Genomic DNA, 24,440 nt, shown 5'->3' with positions numbered 1-24,440 from the left:
CAACCTTTTAGGTTTAAAGGTTATTTCTGTCTCTCTGTCTCTCTCTGTCTCTCTCTGTCTCTCTCTGTGTCTCTGTCTCTGTCTCTCTCTGTCTGCCTGTCTTTGATTCAGTATTTAGTATTTGAATGACACTTAAGACATTCTACCATGTTGTCTTTGCTCCTGAAGAATCCCACGTGCACCCGACTTAACTGGGACAGGTGGCTTCATTTGCTCCACTCTGCTTTAATGAGTACTGTGGGAGACAGTTACCAAAAAGCAGAAAACATCCTTTATTTAAAGCTACAAAATGATAAACAATGAACAGATAGATGATAATTGGACAACACTGGTTAGATGTTTAAAACATAACATATCCACAAGCTCACAGACCCTCGTTCAGCACCAAACATCTTAGTCTATGTAGTCAAAGTCTTCTGGAATTCCAAAGTTTTTATCAATTTTAGTTTCTTCAAACCCAAATTTTCTTTTGGCCCAGGATCTTATTGCAAATATGTTATCTAAAAAAAAAAAGAAAAAATATTTTTGAGAATTAAACACACAATCATAAAACATCCTAATCTAACTATTCATATCCATGCTGCCTCTCAGATACATTAAAATAAGAAGTGGTTTGCTCCTTAAGAATGCTGAGGGAGAACATTACAGACAGGGCAGCTTCCTGGAGTCTCTCACATTTCTACAGAGGCCAGGCTCCATTCCCTCAGCAATTTCAGCCGCTCTTGCTCTCAACGGGAGCACTTTCTCTCCAGACCTCTGTCTTTCCAGTCGGAATAATGGCTTCCAGACAATCAGGCCAGCCTGAGGGACCAGGGCAGAGGGGTAGAAAGGGTTCTCCTCTTAAAATAACATAGAAACAGATGTGTCCTCGGCGTCCTCACCAGGAATTTGTATTGTACTACTGAAAAAAGGGTTGCACCTAGTTAAAAGAATTTACCCAAAGGGGAAACCTCAAATTGTATAAAAAGATTTCGAGACAAGGATCTTCATCCCAGTGCAGTAACAAAAGGAAGGCCAATGCCTGCTACTCAAGCATCACTGCTTGGAAGCAAGGAATGCAGGACAGTACCAGTGTGCAAAAGCAGCTGCCCATGGAGTAAGAACGGCAGTCTTCCCCAACCCCTCAATCTATATATTTCTCGTATATTACATAACATTTAGTTAAAATGCTTTCCACAAACACAAGAACAATGGCGCAGGTTTTCCAAGTCTTTTAGAGTATAGTGCATCCATAGTAAAAATGAATAAAAGATTAAAGCAAGACCTTCTAAGCACTGAGGCCATATCATGCCATTTCTCCTCCTGGCCACCAATCACCCAGCTTACAATGTTCTAGAGACAGAATCTCTGAAACAAGATTACTGACTTAAAATGAAGTAATTAAGGTAAACCCTAGCAAAATCTGACTGTATCTTTATAATTAAGACACAAAGAGAGACAGATCATCAGTTGGCAGGAAAGAAGATGGGAGGACTTAAAAGGCAGCCATGTGCAAGGCAGAATGGCCTAAGAAGAAACAAGACCCAAGCCTTCAGATTGGTGAGAGTAGTCATTTCTGTTGTTAAATTACTCTGTAGTCTATAATCTACCATCCTGCAAATCAATACATGGAATTGGAGCTTTCTTTAATAAACTATTCCCATGGACTTGTTTCTAAGTATTAAATAAATATAAATTTGGAATTCAATTTTCTTTCTAGAGTAAATACTACTATCTCAAGTGAAACAAACAGTGCTGTACCCTAGCTGGATAGAAAGGCACTGAACTGAATAGTCTTTGGGTCTGGTTAGTATTATACACACACACACACACACACATACACACACAAACACACACACACACACATATACATACACATACTTAAGTGTGTATATGTGTGTGTTTGTATATGTATATATATATATAATTATTTAAAGAATCGTGCTAACAAAATATCATTGTTTTTATAAGAATGTGTTATAGAAAGCTAACAATAGAATTTTAAAAAATCTATTCTTCATAGCAACCTAAAATAATCTTAATTTTTCATAACTTGAGAATCTTTTCCAAACATGAGACACTCCAGGATCTGCTGAGGTTGTGTTAAGTTTATCAGTGTCTGGAGTCAGCAAAGCCTGGCTGATTCCGAGCATCACTGTACTACAGAGACTACAGAATGTGCAGAATATATGCCTTCGAGATGACACAAGAAGAAACACCATTAATGTAGTTCCAGACAATTCTAAAATTGTATGTATGTCAGAGAAAAAAGATCAAGTATCACATGCCTTCTAGGAAGGGCTCCATGAATGTGGAAGAACTTCCAGGAAACAGGGACACACAACAGAGGTACTTGTGGGATGAGGCTGTGAACCTGAGTCAAGAAAGGAGCTTCTGGTTAACATTAAGGACAAGAAAACATCCAAAGACTAAAATCAAAAGATGCTGGTCCAAGCCTTCCTCAGGCCACTGAAGGTCTGCCTTCTTAAGACAGTGCTATATCTCCTGAAAATATATTCCCTATCAAAGAATTTTCCAAATGTATAGAATTTTATGAGTGGGTAAAGACCATTCTTTTAAAAGAAATAATATTAGGACCTACAGAATTCCTGTTAATTCACATGGCTTTATACTTAATATCAACATAGGAATAAGGTGGGCAAGATTTTTCTGCAGTGAACTCTATCCACTTCATGAACTAAGATGTCTTTTGATTCCAAGGACAGAAAACAAAGTTTATACTACCTGAATCTATTATGATGTAACTTGTTAAATACGATGGAAAGTGTCGTAAAACTTTAGCAAGATAACAGTTCATTCACATTTAAAACCTTGGGCTAGCTCTCATCTGTAAACTAAAATATTGAATTCTTAGATAATATTTTTTTAAATATTATATATTTTGATTTCTGGTTTTGTTTTTATGGGATTTCTGTGCAGATGTGTCTCTATGACTATGTATTTGAACTTTTTCTTTGGTTTTTCTTCTGTTTGTCCATTTTGTCCTCTTCTAGTTGGTTTTTATTTTATCATCATTTTCTTAGATGTCTCCATGTATCATAATGAGAGAGAAAAAGAAAGGGCGTGGATTTAGGTGCATGGGGAAGTAGGAAGGATTCTAGGAGGAGTTGGGAGGGAACCATAATCAGAATATATTGTATTCTTAAAAGTCAATCAGTGGTACATACCTTTAGTCCCAGCACTGGAAAGGCAGAGGAAGGTGATCGCTAAATTCAAGGGCAGCCTGGTCTATAGAGTACAACCAGGAGTACACAAAGAAACTCGAAAAACAAAATATTTATCTATCATATTGTGGTGGTTTGAATAGGTATAGTCCCCATAGACTCATGTGTTTGAATGCTTGGCCCACAGAGAGAAGCATTTTTAGGTGTAGCCTTGTTGAAAGAAGTGTGTCACCGTGGGGGTAAGCATTGAGGTCTCTCATATACTAAGGCTATGCCTAGTACAGCACACAGTCTCCTTCTGTTGCCTGCAGATTGAGATGTAGAACTCTCAGCTCCTCCAACATCATGTATACCTGTAGGATGCTGCCATGCTTCCCGCCATGATGATAATAGACTAAACCTCTGAAGCTGTAAGCCAGCCCTAAGTAAATGTTTCCCTTTATAAGAGTTGCCTTGGTCATGGTGTCTCTTCCCAGCAATAACACCCAAATTAAGACTGAAGTATATGTTTGTATGAGTTTATGTATACCACATGCATGCAGGAGCCTTTGGAGGCCAGGACAGTGTGTTGAGTACTTTAGAACTGGTATTAAACAGGGGTTTATGAGCTTCCGTGTAGGTGCTGGGAACCAAAATTGGGTCCTCTGCAAGAGCAGTGAGTGCTCTTAACAACTGAGCCATCTCTCTTGTCTGGAGGTTCTTAGTTCTAGATACAGTTCAAGGATACTGTTGGGTAAAAAGAAACCAGGCTTTAATTGATACCTAGTATAATTTTTGCTATAAGTACCACTTTGAAGTCAAGGAAGTTTTTCAGAAGTGTAATTCACTTTATCTTTTATCTTCATCTTTTTCTAACACGTTTTGAACAAGCTGCAGCCTTCAGTGGGAATGAAGGAGGGTCGCTAGCCCAAGCTAGCATGAGAAAGACCATCCAGTGTGAGATGACACTGATCACTGACTTTTCTTCTCTAACTCCATAGGGCTCAGCTTGGAGGTGCTTTTTACCATGCAGTCTTATTTGGAGCAGAGATTCAGCTCAGCTTTGAGCACGCTGAACAGCCTGCCAGCTAGGCCACATCCAGAGCATGGGAAATACAGTTCTGAACAACTAATTCTATTATCACAAGAACATCCCTTCCAATCCTTGGGAGGCAGAGGAAAGCAGATCTCTGAGTTCAAAGCCAGCCTGGTCTACAGAGTGAATTCCAGAACAGCCAGGGCTGCATACAGAGAAATCCTATCTCAAAATCAACAAAACTCCAAAACTTTCCTCCTATAATTTTTCAAATTCTCAGGGTGTTGTTGTTTTGTTTGCAGCTAACCATAAAGGAGTTAACTGTGGGAAGGGAGTTCTTCCCACAGTTTTTCTAATGATAATTTTGGGAATTTATGATAAGTTGGAAAACAACTTATAGTTACTTACTTAACAACTGGAACTTACAGTGAATTGAGGAACAAGGGAAAGGGAAGCGCACATCTGAAATACCGTCTGAAGAGGGTAGCTTTCAGACTCTTAGCCAGTCCCCTCAAAATGAGAGGCAGGCATTATTCACAGTGACAAGATGGGGCACAAGTTCACAAAAGCTCAAAGGGTCAGGAAGCAAATGAGGCGTTGGGGTGGCTTCCCTCTGCCACACACATGCTGCTCTTCCCACTGCTTGCTGTGCTGTTCCTTGTAAGCGACTGGAAGAAAATCATACACTTTTATTTATGTGGTGTGGTAGGGGCAGAGTGAGCATATGTGTGTGAGGGTGCATGAGTGGAGGTCAGAGTCAGTTCTCACCTTCTGTCACTTTGGTCTAATTTAGGTCCTGACCCATCTCAGCCCCTGATCATCATATCTTTAATCCATAAGGCCACTTGCTTCATTTGCACACTCAAAATTTTATCTTTCTCAAAACTATATATTACATGTGTTAGCACTGTTATTGTTCTTAGCATTTTTTGGTAAAGTCTTATGTATCCCAGGTTATCCTTGAAGTCACTACTGGTTTCCTTGACCAGTAGTAGCCAAGACTGGTTTCTTTGCTCCAACTACTGAGTGCTGGGATATACAGATGTGTGTCACCGTGCCTAATGATGTATTTCTCACTTACACTTGACCTGACACAATGTCTGCTCTTTTTGTCTTCTCTTTTCTTCACTAAAGCATTATTTTGTTTAGGAAACACCGCATAATAAAATAAATATAAATAAAATAAACATGACAGATATATGATGATGATGAAGATAGATAGATAAGGTTAGATAGACTGATAATTAGGAGGCCAAAGAGTCATTGATACTTCTTATTTATTTTATTGTAAAATGGATTAGGGAAAATGAGGTTTAAATATTCTGTGAAACCCAAGCCTGAACCAGCAGCAGGAAACTGGCACACATGCCTGCTCTCTGAGGCTAACCTGAGACTCAACAGCCTCATAAGTTCTTCCTGTCTCTGCTTGAGTCCTGTACATAGCCTCCCGTGGGAGCACAGTGATAAGGACTAATACGTGGGAAGCATTAGACTGTCCCCAGGTGGAGAAACTCAGTCACCACCATTTTATTATCATATAGTGGGAAACATCAGTGGTACTTTCTGGCAGGTTTAATCTTATTAATCATACTTGTGTATAAACCACAACTATCATTACTTCCTCCTACACTTTAGGGCACACAGAATGCACTGGCAGGGGAGCAGACTTGACACAGAATGGTATCCCACTCTGTAGTCCAGGCCAACCTTAAATTCAGGGTCTTCCTGCCTCAGCCTCCCAACTGCTAAGCTTGTGGGCAGGTGTCACCACACCTGGTGTCACAGTGCACCATTAACTCCTACTTCTTAGATATAGATCAGAAAAATAAAGCAGGCTTTCAGTGAAGAATCAGAAAGCTGGTCTAATTCCTGTTGCACAATACACTGTGGCCTTGTACTCCTTAAACCTTGACTGTTTCTTCACACTGAGGGGCAATGATCACATCTACCTTGAGGATTACCACAGAGATAAGATGAGAATACACTACAGACACACATAACAGTAAAGCAGCAAAGAGCCCTCAAAACACATTAGCTCTTCTTACTTCCAAGAAGACAAACCTTCAGGATTCCATGAAACTCCCACATGGATTATAAATTCAAATCCATGAACCTGTAGGCTGCAGATACAAATCAACGGGAGGGCATCACCTGGCATGTGTGAAGCCTCATGTTCAATCCCCAGGACCAAAGAAAAGCCAAACCACAAGGAACTTCAAGCACACCTCATTAGATATGTAAGTTCAGTGATCAGGAACTCAGCTTAGGAAAAGTCAGACCGAAGTTAAACTTGGAGCTACTGTTGGCCTCACAGAAATATACTTTAAAAAAAAAAATCATAATTGTCGTGAAGGCACTGAACTGCACACCATGGTGGCGCCTTCGCTGTCCTACTTACCAGTCCATCGATTGGCGGCTTCTTTAGCTACTTTATTTGCTTGACCTAAAAAAAAAAAAAATGAAATAATATGAAGTTATTTATACATATAAAACTACCTCCAACCCTCTACAGATATGAAACAATGTATTATAAGTTACACATATATTAGAAATTATCATTAAAAAGCTCAAAGATTACTCTAAGACTGTGTCTCAAGAACCTGCTCAAATGCTCAAGAAAATTTGAGGTTATTCATAGTTACACTCAGTAAAGAACAGAAAGGCAGTGTGAGCAGCTTCCGTTTTCTAAATCTCAATCACCACTCTACTGACTTCTTTAAAGGACAGGCTTATTCTATACACTTTATTTATTTGTTTGTCTGTCTGTCTGCTTGCTTGTTTATGGGGGAGGGCACAGCACAGGTGTGGAGGTCAGAGGACACCTTGTCAGACTTAGTGGCAAACACTTTCATCCTCTAAGATACCTTGCCAGCCTCTAAAGTACAGGTTTAAATGAGATGTTTCTTTGTTGTTGTTTTTTTTTTTTTGGTTTGGTTTGGTTTTTCGAGACGGTTTCTCTGTGTAGCCCTGGCTGTCCTGGAACTCACTCTGTAGACCAGGCTAGCCTCAAACTCTCGAACTCAGAATCCGCCTGCCTCTGCCTCCCAAGTACTGGGATTAAAGGCATGCGCCACCACTGCCCGGCAAATGAGATGTTTCTTGAACAACTTGCCATATCAGATGATAAAAACACTTTAGTGGTAAGAGTTTTATTGTATATATTCTTACACTATGATAAATCTGACTTTAAAAACTTTTAGAGACAAAATCAGGCCTTTAACCCAACAATTAGAAAACAGAAACAGGAGGAACTCTGAAAGTTCACAATCTGACTGGTGTACACAGTGCATTCTAAGAGACTGTCTCAAAAACAAAACAAACATTTTAGAGGCAAGAAAGTAAACCCATAGGAGAAAATGTTTACTTTGCTTTATATGTTAAATATATAATCTTAGCCAGGCACATGGCTGTTACTTCATGCTAGAGGCAGAGACAGGAGAATCTCAGGTCTGAGACCAGCATGGACTACACATAAGAATTTCTCTCAAAACAAAACAAAAAATTTAAAGTAATAAATACGCGTTTTGCTACTAAACATATCTGTACAAATATCTTTCAAGTCACCTTAGATAGAACATAACCATGCCATGACCAAGTAGGCATAAATATTACTTATGAGGACTTTTTTGTTTGTTGCTTGGTTTTTTGACACAGGATTTCTCTGTGTAACAGCCTTTAATATCCTGGGACCCACTTTCTCACAAATATCTGTCTGCCTCTGCCTCCTGAGTACTGGGATTAAAGGCATACACCACCACGTCCCACTGACATTTACTTTTTTAAATAATTTATTTTTATTTTATGTGTGTTGTTTTGCCTGCATATATATCTGTGTGATGGTATCAGAGCTCCTGTAACTGTAGTTACAGACAGTTGTAAGCTGCCACATGAGTTCTGGGAATTGAACCTAGGTCTCCTAGCAGAACTTAACTCAGCCATCTCTCCCAGCTCTAATGTTTATTTTTTTATTGAAAATATTTTTTATTGAAAATAACATGTTATATAGGACAGATTTCACCCTATCAAATCAGTGGATTGTACAATCATCATCACTGTCTTAATTACAGAACATCTTATCAACAATAGGAAACCGTGTACACAAAGCAGGCAACATCCCCCACTCTCTGGGCCCTGTCAATCACCCATCTGCTTTCCATCTTGTGGCATTCCTCTATGGTGATACTTCATGTGAAGGAAGCATGTATTCTCTTGTATTTGGCTCTCTCCATACCCCAGTGTTCTCAGGGTTCATCAATACCTATTATTTTTATAGTAAAATGCATTTCACAATCTGCTTACCCATTTGTCTGCTGACAGACATTGGGCCATTTCCACTAATCTAAACAATATTTGCATTGAACATACTTTTAATTCTCTTGTAAGAAACAGAGTTGCTGACTTGCACAGTCTGTACTATTGTAAGGAATGAATAATTTGAAACGGGGGTCTTTGTTTCTTTGAGACAGGGTCTTACCTTAAGTTCCTGGCTCACCTGGAACTCACTATATAGGTCAGGCTAGCCTTAAACCTGCCAATCTTCCTGCCTCTGCCCCAAAGTGGTAGGATTCTAAGTGTGTGCCATCACATCTGATCTTTACTTTTTAAAATAATTGTACCACTTTGTAATCCTACCAGCTACACAAGGGTTCCAATTTCTCCACATCCTCACCAACACTTGTGATCTTAAAAAGAAAACAACAAAACTGTAGCCATCTGGGGCTGGAAAGAGGGTGCAGTGGTTAAGAGCATTGGCTGCACTCTCAGAAGTCCCGGGTTTATGGCAGCTCATAACCAATTATAACCCTAGTCCCAGGGAATCTGATACCCTCTTCTGGCCTCCATGGATCCTTCACTTACATGGCGCACACAGGCAGAGCACCCAAACACATAAAATTAAAAATAGGGGGAAAATTTAAAAATAGGAGGAAATTTTCAGGTATGAACAGATATGTTATTGTGGTTCTGATCTGCTACTGACCAATGCTGTGTTTCAATTGCCATTTGTTTATTTCTCTGAAAGAACACTTGCTTAGTCTGCTGACCACTTAAGCTGGCATTTTGATGATTTTACTACTGACTTATGAGTTCTTTATATATTTTGGATATTGCCTATTTTTCAAATAGAACATTTTTCTCATTATTTATCTTTCTACTATCTTGTTATTTGAGAAAAGTTTTCAGTCTTGATAAAACTCAAGCATGTTTTCTTTTGTTGTTAATATCAGACTGGCTAATCTGAGGGGAGAGAAATGCATGCCTGTGTCTCCTTTTGAGAGAATTATAGCTTGAGCCCGTATATTTAGGTCTTTGGAGCACTCAGTTTTTGCTATAGTAAGCAGTAAGGTCCAGGTTAATTTACTGCACTTGTAGATCTAACTGTGCCCAACAGCATTAAAAGGTTTCTTTTTCAGCTGAGCGATCTGAGAATCCATAATCCCGATTACAATCAGCCATGCTGACTTCTGGACTCTCAGTTCCATTTCACTAATTGATGTCTCTCCTGACCCAACATCACACCACTTCAACTGCTAGATACTGGTATTAAATTTGGAATTAAAAAATTAGTCTTCAATGTTTAAATAATATATTCTTTTTTATTTGGGGTCACTTCTATTTCTATATGAACTTAAAGATTACTCTATCAACTTCTGAAAAACAAGCAGGTAGAACTACAATGGATTCTTCATTGATTATGAAGATCAATGTCTGGAGTATTTTCACCTTAACAATAATACTAAGTCTTTCACCCCACGAACCTGGGATGTCTTTCTATTTAATGGCATCTTTCTTTTGTTTCAACAATGTTTCATGGCTTTCAGACACATCTTACCCTTCTGGTTCATAGGTCAGCTGATCTGCATTGACACAATGCAAAATAACAGATTTTCCTTTCTTAACTTCAGTTTCAATTTGTTCATTGTTAGCATACAGAGATACAAATGAACTTGAGCATGGTAATGGAATCCTAGCATCTGAGGTGGCTACGGCAGGAGGATCAATAATTCAAGATCAGCCTGGACTACACAGCAAAACCCTATGCCCCAAACAACCAAACAAAGAAAACACATATGGTTGTTAAAGTATTGACATTTTGGTAATGTAAACCTCTGACATTATTAGTCATAATAGTTTCAAGGATGTTTACTTCTGTGTGTATAAATATTGTTGAAAATTTCTTGTGGGTGCATTTATCTCCACATATATAAATATGCTGAAGATTGCCTATATGGATAAAAAAAAAATGTAATCTAAAAGCAACTGGCTTTACTTCTTCCTCTTCAAACCTAGTATTTTATTACTTCTTCTCTTGACTGACTGCCCTGGCTAGAATGTCGAGTACAGGCAGAACTCATAATGAGGGTGAACTCCATCAGGAGGACAGCCTCTGCTTAGGGTGAGGAACTTCATGTCCAGTCCCAGTTTACTGAATACTATTAATTACATGAGACTATTAAATTTTTTTTAAAAAATCCCTTTTAGCTGGATGTGGTAGTACCCACCTTTAATCTAGCACCAAAGGAGCAGAGCTAGGGGTCGGGGGAGTAACTGTCAATTAAGAGCCAGTCTGGTCTACATAATGAATTCTAGACCAGCCAAAGCTACACAGTGAGACCTTGCCTCAGATGAATTAAAAAACAAAACCAGAACAATTATTTTTTATTTATTTAGACAAAGACTTGGTTGCCCTCCTCCCACCAAGTTTTATTTTATAAATATCTTGCTACAGCATTTTTTTGTGGGTTGGCTGTGCTGTTTCACAGGCACAGCAAACCCTGCATCCTCAAGATAAACGACACTCCGTCAGGGTGAGTAATCTTCCTGTGCTGCTGGACTTAGCTGACAAGAGTTTTGTTGAGATTTTAACTCATAAGTACTATGAACTTAAATTTTCCTTTCTTGTTATCTCTTTGTCTCGATGTGATAGCAGAATGATGCTAGCGCCAAGCGTTAACCTAGAAAGTTCTCTATTTCTTGGCTTCAAAGAATTATTTAAACATTCAGTAGAATTCCATCACTTAATGCTGCCTGGATCTGTACATGTCTGCATGATTCAGTGTTAAATCCGCATCCTTATGTTCTAGTGCATTTGACTTCAGCCATGAGGTACTTGGGATTAACCCCAGGGCCACATGCATGAGGAGCAGGTGAGCCACGGAGCAGATTACACCATTTCTCATCTAACTGCTTGCTCAAAGTAGTATTCAGTATTCAAATACTAGAGCTTTCAGCTATTACTGTTGACTTATCCATCTGTCCCTTTACTTCTTTAGGCTTCTGTCCCATGTATTCCATAATTCATGTTTTATCTACATATATTAATTACTTTTCTGTTGTTATGATAAGCACCATGACCAAAGACACCCTATGAAGAAAAGAATTTATTCTAGCTTAGAGTTCCATGATGGTCAGGAGTCATGACAGCAAGCAGCAGGCATGGGGAGGCATGGAGGCAGCAACAAGGAGCTGAGAACTTATATCTTCAAATAGAAACAGGAGGCAAAGATCAAACAGAATGGATAAAAAGCTTCAAATTCCCCAAACCTGCCTCCGGGGCAAACTTCCTCCAGCTAGGCTGCAGCAACTAACTCTTCCCAAACAGTTGCATCAACTGGGAACCAGTATACAAACACAGGAGCTTGTCTAGGACATTTGTCTCTAAAACCATCACATATGCATACACTTGTATGTTCTGATCCGTCGTCATCATCATAAGATACACTTTCCACATTAGCAATAACTCACCTCAAAGTCTATTTTTTTTGCTCTTAGCTTAGCTGCTATGACCCCTTTCAATTACTGTTTAAGTCTTCCTCCAGCCTTTTACTTTCAACATATTTTTGTCTTTAAATAAGAGTTTCTTCTAGGTGGTATATAATTAGTTGACTTATTTCCTTCCATTTTGGTGTTCCCAGCCTTTTTACTGGAAAACAAGCCATTTTCACTTAGTATAATTAGATACTATTTACATGACATTCTGTCATTCCCCATGTATGAAGGTTTAAATAAGAAATGTCCCTCATATTCCCTCAGATTTGAAAACTCGGTCTCCAATTGGTGGGGCTGCTTGAGGAGGTCACAGAACCTTTAGAAGACAGAGCCTTGCTGGAGGAAGCACACACTGGGGTGGGCTTTGGAGTTTAGCTCTGCACCCCACTTCAGTTTGATGCTTTGTTTTTTGTGTGTAGTTTCAAATGTGCTTGGCCAGCTCCCTCCTCCACGCCTCACTCACCACTATGGACTCACCCTTCAGAACCACAAGCCAAAGGAAACCCTTTCATTCATAAGTTGTGTTTGGTCATGGTGTTTATCATAGCAACAGAAAGAAACAAATGCACTATGTCAGATGTCTCTTTGTCCTTCAGTTTTTCCAAAACTAATGTTTCTATTAAGTGGAATTATTTAAAGTTTTTCTGTCTCTCTCCCTTTCTTCCTCAAATTTCTGCACTCTAAAATAATGAAAAAACAAAACACTAACACACAAAACTGAAAAAAAAAAACTCAAGGTAGCTGAGTAGTGACACATACCTTTAATCCCAGCACTCAGAAGGCAGAAACAGGCAAATCTCTGAGTTCAAGACCAGCCTAGCCTACAGAGTGAGTTCCAGGGAGCCAGGGCTGCACAGGAAAACCCTGTCTTGGAAAATAAATAAATAAAAAGGAAAAAAGAGAAACTCACAGTTTTTGCTTGCCAGAAAATACTTTATAAAAGAAATTTAACCGCTAGCTTCCCCTGCTGGGTTTTGTACCACATCCTTGGGGTGGTTCTGTTACCTTTTGGTATTTTGGCACTATCTTGAGGATTACCAGATTTATCTTTTGGTGATTATTGTACGGATTGGCACTAATGTCTGACTTTATAGCACTCTAGTTCAGATAAATATCACCTTTATCTCCATCCCAAGACTTCCTGCTGGATGACACTTTCATCAGTCATGTGGCTATGGCAGTGTGCTTTATATACCACGTGGTTATTTATAGACATGACTGCTTTACACAGCTGTTTCCTAAATCAGATTAACAGGTAAATATATCAGACATATGTAAATTGTCTATTTACTTAACTAGTAGCCTTCGCTGGTGATTTACTTCTTCATATTGACCAACTTAGGTGGCAATGTTACTTTACATCCATCTGAAGAACTCCCTTCATACTTCTGAAAGGTTCATCTATGATAAGCTAGTAGTTGTTCACTAAGATTATCTAACTTTGCCTGTTAGCGATGAAGGAACTATTTCTGGAAACACTATCCCTGATTGACAGCTTTCCTTCAGTATTCCGAATGCATCCCCCTCCCAATGCTTTTGGCCTCCGTGTTTTCTAGGTAGAAATAAGTGGCTAATCTTAGTGAAGATCCCTGATTGAAATGATTTGTTTCTTTCTTGCTACTTTCAAAATTGCTCCTTAATTAGAACAATTTGATCATGATGTCCTGCAGGTCTCGGAATCTGGAAATGTTTTCTCGTTATTGGTTCTTCCTCTTCATAAGATCAGAATATTTCTACTGTGCCATCTTTCATTCTGTTGACTCTTTCCAGCCGGCTCAAACCATACTACACACAGTCTGACCTCATCTCAGTTGCTGCAGTTCTAAACTCCAGAGTTTCTCGTATGATTTCCATGTCTTTACTAATACTATGTGCTTTGTGAGTCCTTTAGGCCTTCCTTTATCTTTACAGACAGGTCTCTTTTAGTGAATATGTTTACAACAGCTTGCTAAACTTGTCTGCTGAGCTTAACATTGCTTCCTCAAAGCAGCCTCTATATTGTAGATTGAGGTACATTTTCTTCTTTCTTTGCATGTCCTGTAATATTTAATACAAAACTGAGCATTTAAAAATATATCATGGCAGCCAGGTGGAGACAGCACACACTCAGCGTTCAGGAAACAAAGCAGGATTTAAGTTGCCCAGGTTGGCCTTGAACTTCTGATCTTTATGCCTCAGCCTCCCAGACAGCTGGGACTGTAGGCATGTGCCACCACACCTGGTTTACTTTCAAGTATTTTTGTGGAAATTTAGTTTCTACATCTAGTTTAATTAGTCTTATTCAAATAATGAGTAAGGTGGCTGAAATAGCATTATTTTTTAAAAATAAAACTGTTGCCAGGCAGTGGTGGCACATGCCTTTAATCCCAGCACTTGGGAGGCAGAGGCAGGCAGATTTCTGAGTTTGAGGACAGCCTGGTCTACAGATTGAGTTCCAGGACAGCCAGGGCTACACAGAGAAACCCTGTCTCGAAAAAACCAAAAACCAAAACAAACAAAAAACAACAACAAAAAAACAACCTGTTGCTCTGACTTCTCACTTTCCTGGTTACTTAATATTAAACTCGTGAATGATATCAACTGGATAAAGAAGGATGAATTACAAATATTCCCTGCAGACATTCTTTATAAAGAAATCACTATTAGCCACGTCTATATGAACTATTATCAGGAAATCTTGTCCCACATGGATGGAGGACAGCTTGGGTAAGCCTGGTTGTTGTAATGTGGGTGTCTGAGCTGTGCTGTTAAGAGCTAAATCCTATTACAATCAATTTCTAAACCACATAATCCTTTAATCCAATTCTTTCTGACTAACTTGATAGCTGAAATCCTATGAAAATCTTCATCATAGAAAAGCACATTAACATTTGGGGTTAGAAGTTAGAGCCCAGTAAAGTTATTTAAATTTAATGATGAGATTTTTGACATCTGCTACTAACAATTTTAAGGTTCTTAGATGTGTGGAAATTGTAGTTTTCACTGAAAAAACTCATGAATAATTTGTTGCATATATTGTATGGTGTAGGAGGCTGGGCAATAGAGTACAATCTGTTTCATAAAAATTTTAAAACAATTGTTTATTTTTATAGATATTTTCATGGTCCACCAAGCACTGCACTCCTGAGTTCAGTTACACATATGTGAAGCTAAGATGTCCTCAACCCATGGTCACCAGTTTAATATCTAACTTTTCATCTTCAAATACACTAATCTGATCTTTGGCAAAAGCAATCAGCTATTAATCCAATCCAGTGTAATTGTCATGTCAGAGACAATTTTCCTGTCAGGAAATGTGACCACTGTAATGTTCTGTCCTGCTTGCTCTGCCTCTGGGTCATTACTCTGTTCTGACTGACACCTTATTCGGTTCACTCTGCATCACTTTCCTAGTCTGCACAACCGGCGACATGGGCCTGCATTCCAAGCAAGCATTGTTTGCTAGGAGATTTTAGATTTTTGTAAGTACTCCAAAGCTTGTTTTGGGACATGTGTAAGTTACTGAGCAATAGTTGGCTGTTTTCAATCTTGAGTCTCACGGTATATAAGTGATGTTTAGAAGTGATGCCGGCAAGGGTCACCCAAAGTGGCAAATCTTAAATCCTCACTAAGAAGGGTGACCACTAACACTTACAGCTCCTAAACAGAGAGAGGAATGGAACACAAAGAAAAGAAGTGCTGTTCCCAGGGAAGCGGTGACAACCGCCGCACAGCAGCTGGCTGGTGCTGCTCTTTAGATTTTTTTGTTTTGGTTTTTCGAGGCAGGGTTGATTTGTGTAACCCTGGCTATCCTGGCACTAACTCTGCAGACTTGGCTGGGTTGAATTCAGAGATCCGCCTGCCTCTGCCTTCCAAGAGACAAAGACTTTCATAGAAATGGAAGTAGAACTCTTTGAGACAGCCATTCTCAACAAATTCAGTGTTTGGAGAGACATGTCTCTCACAGATTCTTTATCACCATCCAGAAGTACAAAGTGCTTAGATAAATCAGGCTTGATTAAAATTAGCTATTTCAACTGAAAGTTGTAATATCAGAGGAACCTCAGTGAACACAGATGCTCGAAGCAGCAGGAGATCAAAGAGGAGGTGGCTACCAGGAAGCTAGGCCCACTAACCTTCCACTCTCAAAAGAGAAAGGTCACCTGCTCAAGATACAGCTGTGTGGAGTGCCTAAAATCTTGAAGAGCTTCACAGAACTGTTTCTTCCCCAGGCTCAACACCCTCAGGTGACTTGTTTTCAAGGTCAGCATGGCTGTATCTTCCAGCAGTTCCTGAATCCACCTGCCCTGACTCAGCCTAACCCCTCTGTGATCAATTCAAATTCTCATGTTTTTCCAGGAAGCAAATCTGGTCCTCAGACCCTTTGATTGGTCTGCTCTTTTTTGCCTGCAGTGTCAAGTGGCCCTAGTCACTGCTTCTTTAGGGCAGTGCTTGCTTGCTTAGCTGGCTTGTTTCTTTTTGCTTACACTTTACACTTCTTAGCCCTAGTCAAGGAAGATCTTTGCTCTGTGGTCTCCACTGTATGGTCATAGGTGTTTCCTTGGGCAGGTGGCCCTGACTGTGCTGTAATTCCAGCATTCTGGAGCCTGAGGCAAGGGAATTGCTAGCTTGAAGCCAGCTTGGGCTTCATAGAGAGAATTTGCGTCACACACACACACACACACACACACACATACATACACACACACACTCCAGCTAGGCCACCTTAATTATAGTCCAACTCTGCTCAGGCTACTTCTAATGTACCAAATACTCTCAGTTTTCTCAAAGTCTCAGTCATGTACTATGTCTGAGTTTTAACAAGATACACTTGGTAAAGTGTGCCCTAAACAAAAGTAAGTGAAATAGAAGAATATGGGAAAAGTTATATATATTTTCCTAAACAGTTTAATGTTACATTTTTATAATTTTTTAAAAAATTCTATAAATGTTATAATTTTATATTCTATAAATACATAAATAATACCAAGCTTTGAGGGTTCTATTTTAAAAATTGAAGAAGGACAGGCAAGATGGCTCAGTGGGTCAAAGGTGCTTGTTACCAAGCTTGATGACCTGAGTCAGACTCCTGGGATCCATACGGTGAAAAGAGAGAACAAACTGCTATAAGTTGTCCTCTGACCTGCAGGTTAGGAAAAAGTCACTGGGGTATTCAAAAGGCAACCTTACAACCTGGCACGCTCTTGTATTTATATATCCTTCTCTTAGATGGTAACAGTAGATCTCCTCGATAGACTGGAGGTGCCTAAAAGCACCCTGTTCCTTCTCTGACCTCTCAGTTCCCTGACTGTCTTACGCCTGTACTGTCCTAACCCCACGTACTTTCCTTACTTCTGAAATGATTTCAGTGGCAAAGCTGTGACCACTCACGCCTGGACTGAGTCTCTTAAGTAGAAATTATGAGTAAGGCAGAGTCCTTCTGTTAGGGTACAGACAGCTGAGCGCGTAGCACTGAAGCAAGCTTAGGAAGGAACCTATCTTCTGACACGAGAGAAGGACGGGTTCCAGGCAACTAGAGATGCAAAATCCCATTACCAAATTCAAGATGTTCAAGTTATGATATAAACTTACGTATCTCTTCCACAACCTGCGGGTCACATTCTCTGTATTTTTCCACTTCTGCCTTAAGTTGTTCCCTTTGGTCTCGAAATGAAGAAAGTTCTTTTGTAAGCATGGCTCGTTCTTCCTGGATATAAAGGATTTCATGTACAATTAGGACAAAAAAAAAACTTATGTGTAATGAAGTAATAAATTTCAAAAATACATGTTTTTGACATGCTATATTTATATACTCAGTTCTCGGCGTCCATGGGTTCTGCATCTGAAGATCCAATTATCCACAGATCAAAACTACTTAAAAACAAAACAAGGCAAAAAACACCCACCAGTACTAAACATGTACAGAAGTTTCTCTCAATGTACTAAACATGTACAAAGTTCACACTCTGAATGATAAAACACGACAAATGTTTACAGAGCGTTTCTGCTGTAGTAAGAATTATAAGTAATCTAGAGATTATTTAAAAGATACGATGATTATAAAAGCTATATGCAGCTATTATGCCATCTTATAGATATATATTAGATTTACATCTAAATATGCATCTGACATAAATGTTTGATACAGAGTCATATATAATTGACATCTTAATTTATGCATTATTTGTGTGGATGTTAGAGAACAACTTGCAAGAGTCAGATCTCTCCTTCCATCCTGAAGCCCTAGGAATTGAACTCAGGATGTCAGGCTTGGCAGCAAGAGCCTTTACCTGGTGAGCCCTCACTGCCCAATTTATTTTAAACAAGGGACTTGAACATCCAGATTTTAGTATCTCACAAGGTCTAGGAATCAATCCCACTGTGGAAACTGAGATATGCCTATACATACACATGTACAGTATAATAAGCCTAATTCTCATCTTTTGCTGAAATCTCAAGTGCTTTTCATATACTGAATAATTAAATAAAAACAAATGTTGAATGTAATAATTGTAAGCAGGCGAGAACAGATGCTTAACATGGATGAATTCAAAGATGATGATGCTACCATCTATGGGGGAAAGCTCGCACTACTTTTTGGGTAGTTTCATGGCTTGTGCTTACACATGTAAGCCATAGTTTCTGGCAACATCAATCATTAAGCAATTATCCTTTAAAGAGTGTTTGAAAAAAATTTTCTAGAGTTTTTCTTTCAATTTTAAATGATTAACCTTTATAAATATTTAAAGGGATCAGAAATGGCCTCCTGCCATTTTTCTTTCAAGGTGAACAAAATAAGGCTTTTAAATAGCATGAGCCAACAGGCAGGTACCCTTTGACATTTCAGGCAGAGTCTTCATCAACGCAGAGATGCCATAGTGCTGCAACTGTGTAACTAACACTTGTGAAATCTGAAAAATAATTTCACACAAAATCAAATGCTGGTAAAGATTCTCAGATAAATTCAAAGCAAAAGTCAAAGTTCAAGTGGCCTGACTAGAGCTGGCCCAAGGGTCCCTGCCTGCCACCCTGCACTTTCGACTTTATTTATTTATTTATTTATTTATTTATTTATATTTATTTATTTATTCTAGTTTTGGTTTTGCTGCTGTTCTTGCTGTCTAGACAGTCACATGCTGTAGAGCAGCCCAGCCCATAGAGCACTGCATAGTGGGAACATCCTAGCTCTGAACACTCCAGTACAGGATCATGTGTGTCATTATGGTAGTTATGACTGAGAAACTGAACTATATACAGCTTAAATATAAATGGGTGAATATAATTTGCAAATGCCACACTGACACAGCTCATTGAAATTTAAGGCTACGTAGGATGTAACTGAATGATCTTTCCTTGCTATCTAAGCCCAGATTATTCATGCTCTGACAAAAGAAAGAGGAAAAAGGAAGGCTAGTAAAGAGATAAGCAGAGGGAGAATATCCACCTGAGTGCAGTGACAACTCTACAGGCACTTGGATGTGAAGACACCACCAGAACAGAAACCTCTGCCAGGGCATTCAATGCCTTCGTGCTTCTATTTCCTCAAATACAGAACTAGAGGTAGGAATGGCAGTCACCTCTTACACTTTTGGCAAACAAAATGTACTTAGAAAGTTCCTGACAATGTACACAGTGTTAGCTACTTCTTCAGCAGCATTACCATGACTGATCCCTAACAGACAGGGGGTGAGTACTGTTGTAGAAATTATTTAAACCCAGCCCACCTTTGGTTATTGAGTTCCCAGATAAAAATCACAACCAGCCTTTATACTTTTAATAAGCCTTAAGCAGCACAAAAGCTGGGCAGATACCTAGCCTCCATGTTATCAGAATCTACTTTCCTATCGATAACCCTGAATTATTACTTACTATTGCTATATTTCATCTGGGCTGCTCTTAACTCCATTTGGCTAGCCCACAGGGCCACAATTTTTTTATGGCTCACCTAACACAAGGGGGCTTCTCCTTCTCCCTCTTGTACCTTCACCTTCTTCCTCTCCCTATTCTTCCTCCTCTTCCTCCTCTCCTTCCTCTTCCTCCTCTGACCCCAATCCCTGGAATCCGAATCCTCGCCTATGTCTCTTCTGTCTAGCTATTGGCTGTTGGCAGGTCTTGGGGACCCGCACTTAGCATAACAATAGACAGTAAAAGACAAAACCTCAACAATACCCACTTTTAGTCCAATAAATGACTCTTTTCTCTCAGATAAATTGAATACAATTATAACAAATATGCAAATATAAGGTATGATATATACTTATAACATCTGATCCATCATATTTGGCAATTTAGATAAAGTATTTCATCATCTATCCTAACTTAAAGGGTTTACAATTCTGTACCTCAATCATGTTTGATTTTAACTTGTATTACCATTTGAAAGCCATCCTTTTAAATCTAGAACACTTTCTTCAAAGCTCAACAACTTAAGTTCAATTATGAGACTATAACTAGTCTTCAACCCTGTCAGAGATTTAAGAAGGAATATATATTTGAGTATGCAGGAGTGTAGCTTCCAAAAATTTAAACAATTGGCAGAGACAGCTGACGTCCTGGACAGTCCCCAATATTCCTTACAATGTTGGAACATCCACCTTCAGCCTTCTGGCCCAAAACATCTGACAGACCTTAAGTGAAGCAGGAGTTATGAATGACTAGCTTACCCTGTCTTGGCAGATCTTAGCAGTTGACTATTCTGCATCTGTTTGTCCTTTTTGAACAGCATTCTGTCTATAGATGAAATTAGGGCATTTTTTTTGCCCAATGGCTAGCTTGTCACAAATGAAGTAACACCACATGGAGGTACTGGTGCTTAATATCTTCTTTGAAGTGGAATGAGGTACTGTCAGCAGTAGATCTGTCTTGTAATCAAAAGATCTTTTAATAATGAAATGGTTTTAAATGCCATATTCTGTGGATCTATGATACTTTGAAGACCTTCTATCCATATATAGCATAACTGAATTGTTAAACATTATTTTTGTAGCTATTTACTATATGAATAACCTTGAAAACATTTTATTGTGAATAACTAAATTAGAATCTAATATGACCATGAAGGTGCAACTTTTGGCTGTTGGCATCTTTATTCACCAATCAGAAATAATGTGAGGTAGGGTCACAGGGGCTACATGCAGACTCCAGGTCTTGAGGGCCCACACTCAGTATTACAATAGTCAGTGAAAGACAAAACCTCAACAGAGTACTTCTGAAAATTCCTGTTGTAAGACATCCTTAGGAGCCTTTTTGAATTACTATACCCTTCTGCTGGCCAAAAGCTCTGCTGTGGCTTGACAGTAGGCTCCTCCCTACTCCAGCTCCACTGGCTACAGGGATTGACTCATACTCAGTAGCCTGGCTGACAATTTCCAGACATGCCTATGTCACTACTCACTGTAGGTGCTTCTCTCAGATACTGCCAGCGTTAAAGAGGAAAAAAAAAAAAAGACATGGAACAAAGAAGCAGCAACTACTACTATCAATTGCACAAGTAGCAGGTTTGCGTGATGCCAAGAGATGACCTTATCTTAAACAGTTTACAGAAAATTACTGTCCTCCAATTCCTATCTGTGTCTGCTGAAAACTAACATGAAAGAATAACTCTGAAGTAAATGTGGAAGCACATACTCCCTGTAAACTGTGACACAGTCCTTTCTGTAGTGCAGTACATTTCCAGACTGCTTCCTTTCACAACCAAGCAACAGGAACAGAGGCCAGGGTGGAGTGTTTAGTGGTCTGTGCTGATCTTTAATGTTAAAATATAGAGAATTTGTTCACCTCTTTGTATTTCTTCTCTTCCCTTCCTTTGTTTCTTTCTGCTACTGTTGTTTTGAACTACAGTCTCCTTATGCCAGGCTGGTCTTGAACTTACTATGTAGCTGAGAATGATCTTGAACTTTGGACCTCCTGAGTCTCACAAGCAGCACTACCCCAGGTTTATCCAGTACTGGGGCTTAGCCCATGGTTTCGTACACGCTAAGCAAAAGTTCTACCAACTTAGCTATATCCCCTGTCATTTGTATGTTTGTTTTCAGCCAGATTTCACACCATAGTCCAGGCTGGTCTGGAACTCATTATGTAGTCCAGCCTCAGCCTTCTAAGTGCTGTGATTATGGGAATGAACCACCACACCTGACTTAAAACATTTTTGTAACTCCATTGTTAAGATAAAGAGGAAGCTAGAAAGTAACCTGATCCTAAAGTACAAAATCTCTGGTAGTACATTAAAGCACATATTGCACTTTTAATAGTGAAACAGGTTGGGTTAGGGATAGTCTGTGGTAGAGTACACGCACAAAGCTCTGGCTTCCAATTCTAGTATCACAAGAAAGAAAAAACATAGACCCTGCCTCTCTGCCCCCATATCCTTTAGATCAAGCAGATTTCCTACAGCCTCCACTACCCCTACCTCCACCCCATTCACATCCCTTTGTCTCAGCCTTCTGCAGGCACTTCCTGGGAACCTGCCTGCAATGTCTGCCAGGAAAGCAGGTAGGCAATCTTCAGATCTTCACTTTCTCTCCTCCTCTTTAAACCCAATAGCCCAGTTTCATACTTAACTCTGTATGAGACCACTTGCTGTGGCCTCTTCTTCCTTCCTGCCCCCAATTCTAGCAGACCCCACAGATCTGCCTCCCTCACTTCCCCCTCCCCATATCCTTTTGTCCAAGCCTCCAGTAGCATGTATTCTTTGAGAACCCAATAAACTACCAGCTCTGGCCTCTCCTCCTTCCCTGCACCTGCTCAGGGCGGAGTGGCTAAGCATATCCCAGAGGCACACTCTGCATTCTTCCCTCTGCGGACCCCTATCTGCACCTCCCCACTTCTAGCCCAGCTCCATCTCAAGTATCAGCTTCTGCTATGTACACATTCTAACCGAAACCCTCAGCGGTCATACTTGTCAGGATCTCAGAAGTACTCCCTACCAGGCAACCCACAACCACCACATTCTCCTACGAATCAGAGAGGACAACAGAAACCAAGGAGCAAAACACACACTCAACAAAGACAAGACCAACATCAGCACCTAAAATAACAATCTTCCCAATCTCAGATGACAAGACACTCACGTAAAAACACAACTATTAACAGCCAGGACAACGTATCTCTACTAGTGTCCAGCAATCCTACCACAACAGGCCTTGAGAAGCACAGTGTAGCTGAAGCACAGACAAGGACTTTACAATAGACTTTAAGAATATAATATGTCAGAGGGTCTTAAAGAGGAAATGAATAATCCATCAAAGACATCCATGAAAACACAAACAGTGGAATGAAATGAAGAAAACTGTTCGAGAACTATAGATGGAAATAGAATCAGTAAAGAAAACCCAAACTGAGGGAAAGCTAGAAATGAAAGATGTAAAAACTCAACAAGAAACTCAGAGGCAAGCCTCACCAACAGAATTCAAGAAATGGAAGAGAGAATCTCAGTCATTGAAGACAAATGGAAGGAATGGATACCTTAGTCAAAGAAAATGTTACATCTAAAAACACCCAGGCACAAAGCATCCAGGAAATCAGGGACACTGGGAAAAGGACAATTCTATAAATAATAGAATAGAGGGAAAGGAAGAAACCCAAACCAAAGGCACAGCAAATATCTTCAATAAAATCAGAGAAGAAAATTTCCCCAACCTAAAAAAGGTAGTATCTATCAAAGTACAAGAAGCATACAGAACCTCAGACTCTGGACTAGAAAAGAAACTCCCCACACCACATAATAATATAGCATTAAATATATAGAACAAAGAAAGATTATTAAAAGCTGCAAGGGAAAAAATAACATTGAAAGGCAGACCTACTAGAATAACAACTTGCTTCTCAATGGAAAACTCTGAAAACTAGAAGGGCCTGGAGAGACTCCAGGAGACTCTAATGTACCACCCAAACTATGATACTTAACAAAACTTTTTATCACAATAGATGGAGAAAGATATTTCATAATAAAACCAAATTTAAGCACTATCTATCTACAAACCCAGCCCTAGAAAAGGTACTAGAGCAGGGGTTCTCAACCTTCCTAATGCTGCTATCCTTATATTATGGTGAATCCCAACCATAACATTATTTTCATTGCTACTTCGTAACTGTAATTTTGCTATTATTATGAATCATAATGTAAATATTTTTCTGATGGTCTTAGGCAACCCCCCCATGAAAGGGTCATTGACTCCTAAAGAGGGAAGACTTCAACATAAAAAGCTAACAACACTCAAGACAACACAAGAAATAAAAATCAGACCAGCAATAAAAAATAAAAAAAAACAAACCCACCTCAACCACAGTAAAATAACAGGAACAAACACTGTTCATCAATAACTCTCATCATCAATGGTCTCCATTTCTCAATAAAAAGGAACAGGTTTTTTTTTAAAACATTTTTTTTATTAGATATTTTATTTACATTTCATATGTTATCCCCTTACCCCATCTCCCACCCACCCAGGAACCCCCCATCCCCTTACCCCTCCTCCTTCTTCTCCGTGGATGTAACCCCCACCTACCCCCCCCAC

At 39.3% G+C, this 24,440-nt stretch overlaps 1 protein-coding gene across 2 annotated transcripts in view; it reads right to left on the bottom strand.

Moving 5' to 3' along the window:
• Positions 1–248: 248 nt before the first annotated feature.
• Positions 249–24,440, bottom strand: part of Mnd1 (meiotic nuclear divisions 1) — a 65,108-nt gene continuing 40,916 nt past the window's right edge. The window contains exons 6-9 of one of the 2 annotated variants that reach the window (XM_028789509.1): positions 17,518–17,632; positions 6,578–6,622; positions 2,268–2,353; positions 466–500 (exon numbers count right to left, since the gene is read on the bottom strand). In XM_028789509.1, coding sequence (XP_028645342.1) covers positions 2,271–2,353; positions 6,578–6,622; positions 17,518–17,632 — 243 coding nt within the window. In that variant the 3' untranslated portion in view covers positions 466–500; positions 2,268–2,270. Of the gene's footprint in view, positions 501–2,267; positions 2,354–6,577; positions 6,623–17,517; positions 17,633–24,440 lie in introns of both variants that reach the window. The other variant, XM_028789508.1, reaches the window with a different exon arrangement.

This window comes from Grammomys surdaster, unplaced genomic scaffold (genome assembly GCF_004785775.1).
Source record: "Grammomys surdaster isolate TR1022 unplaced genomic scaffold, NIH_TR_1.0 125834, whole genome shotgun sequence".
Classification (NCBI taxonomy): Eukaryota; Metazoa; Chordata; class Mammalia; order Rodentia; family Muridae; genus Grammomys; species Grammomys surdaster.
This window is presented reverse-complemented; position numbering and strand designations above follow the sequence as displayed.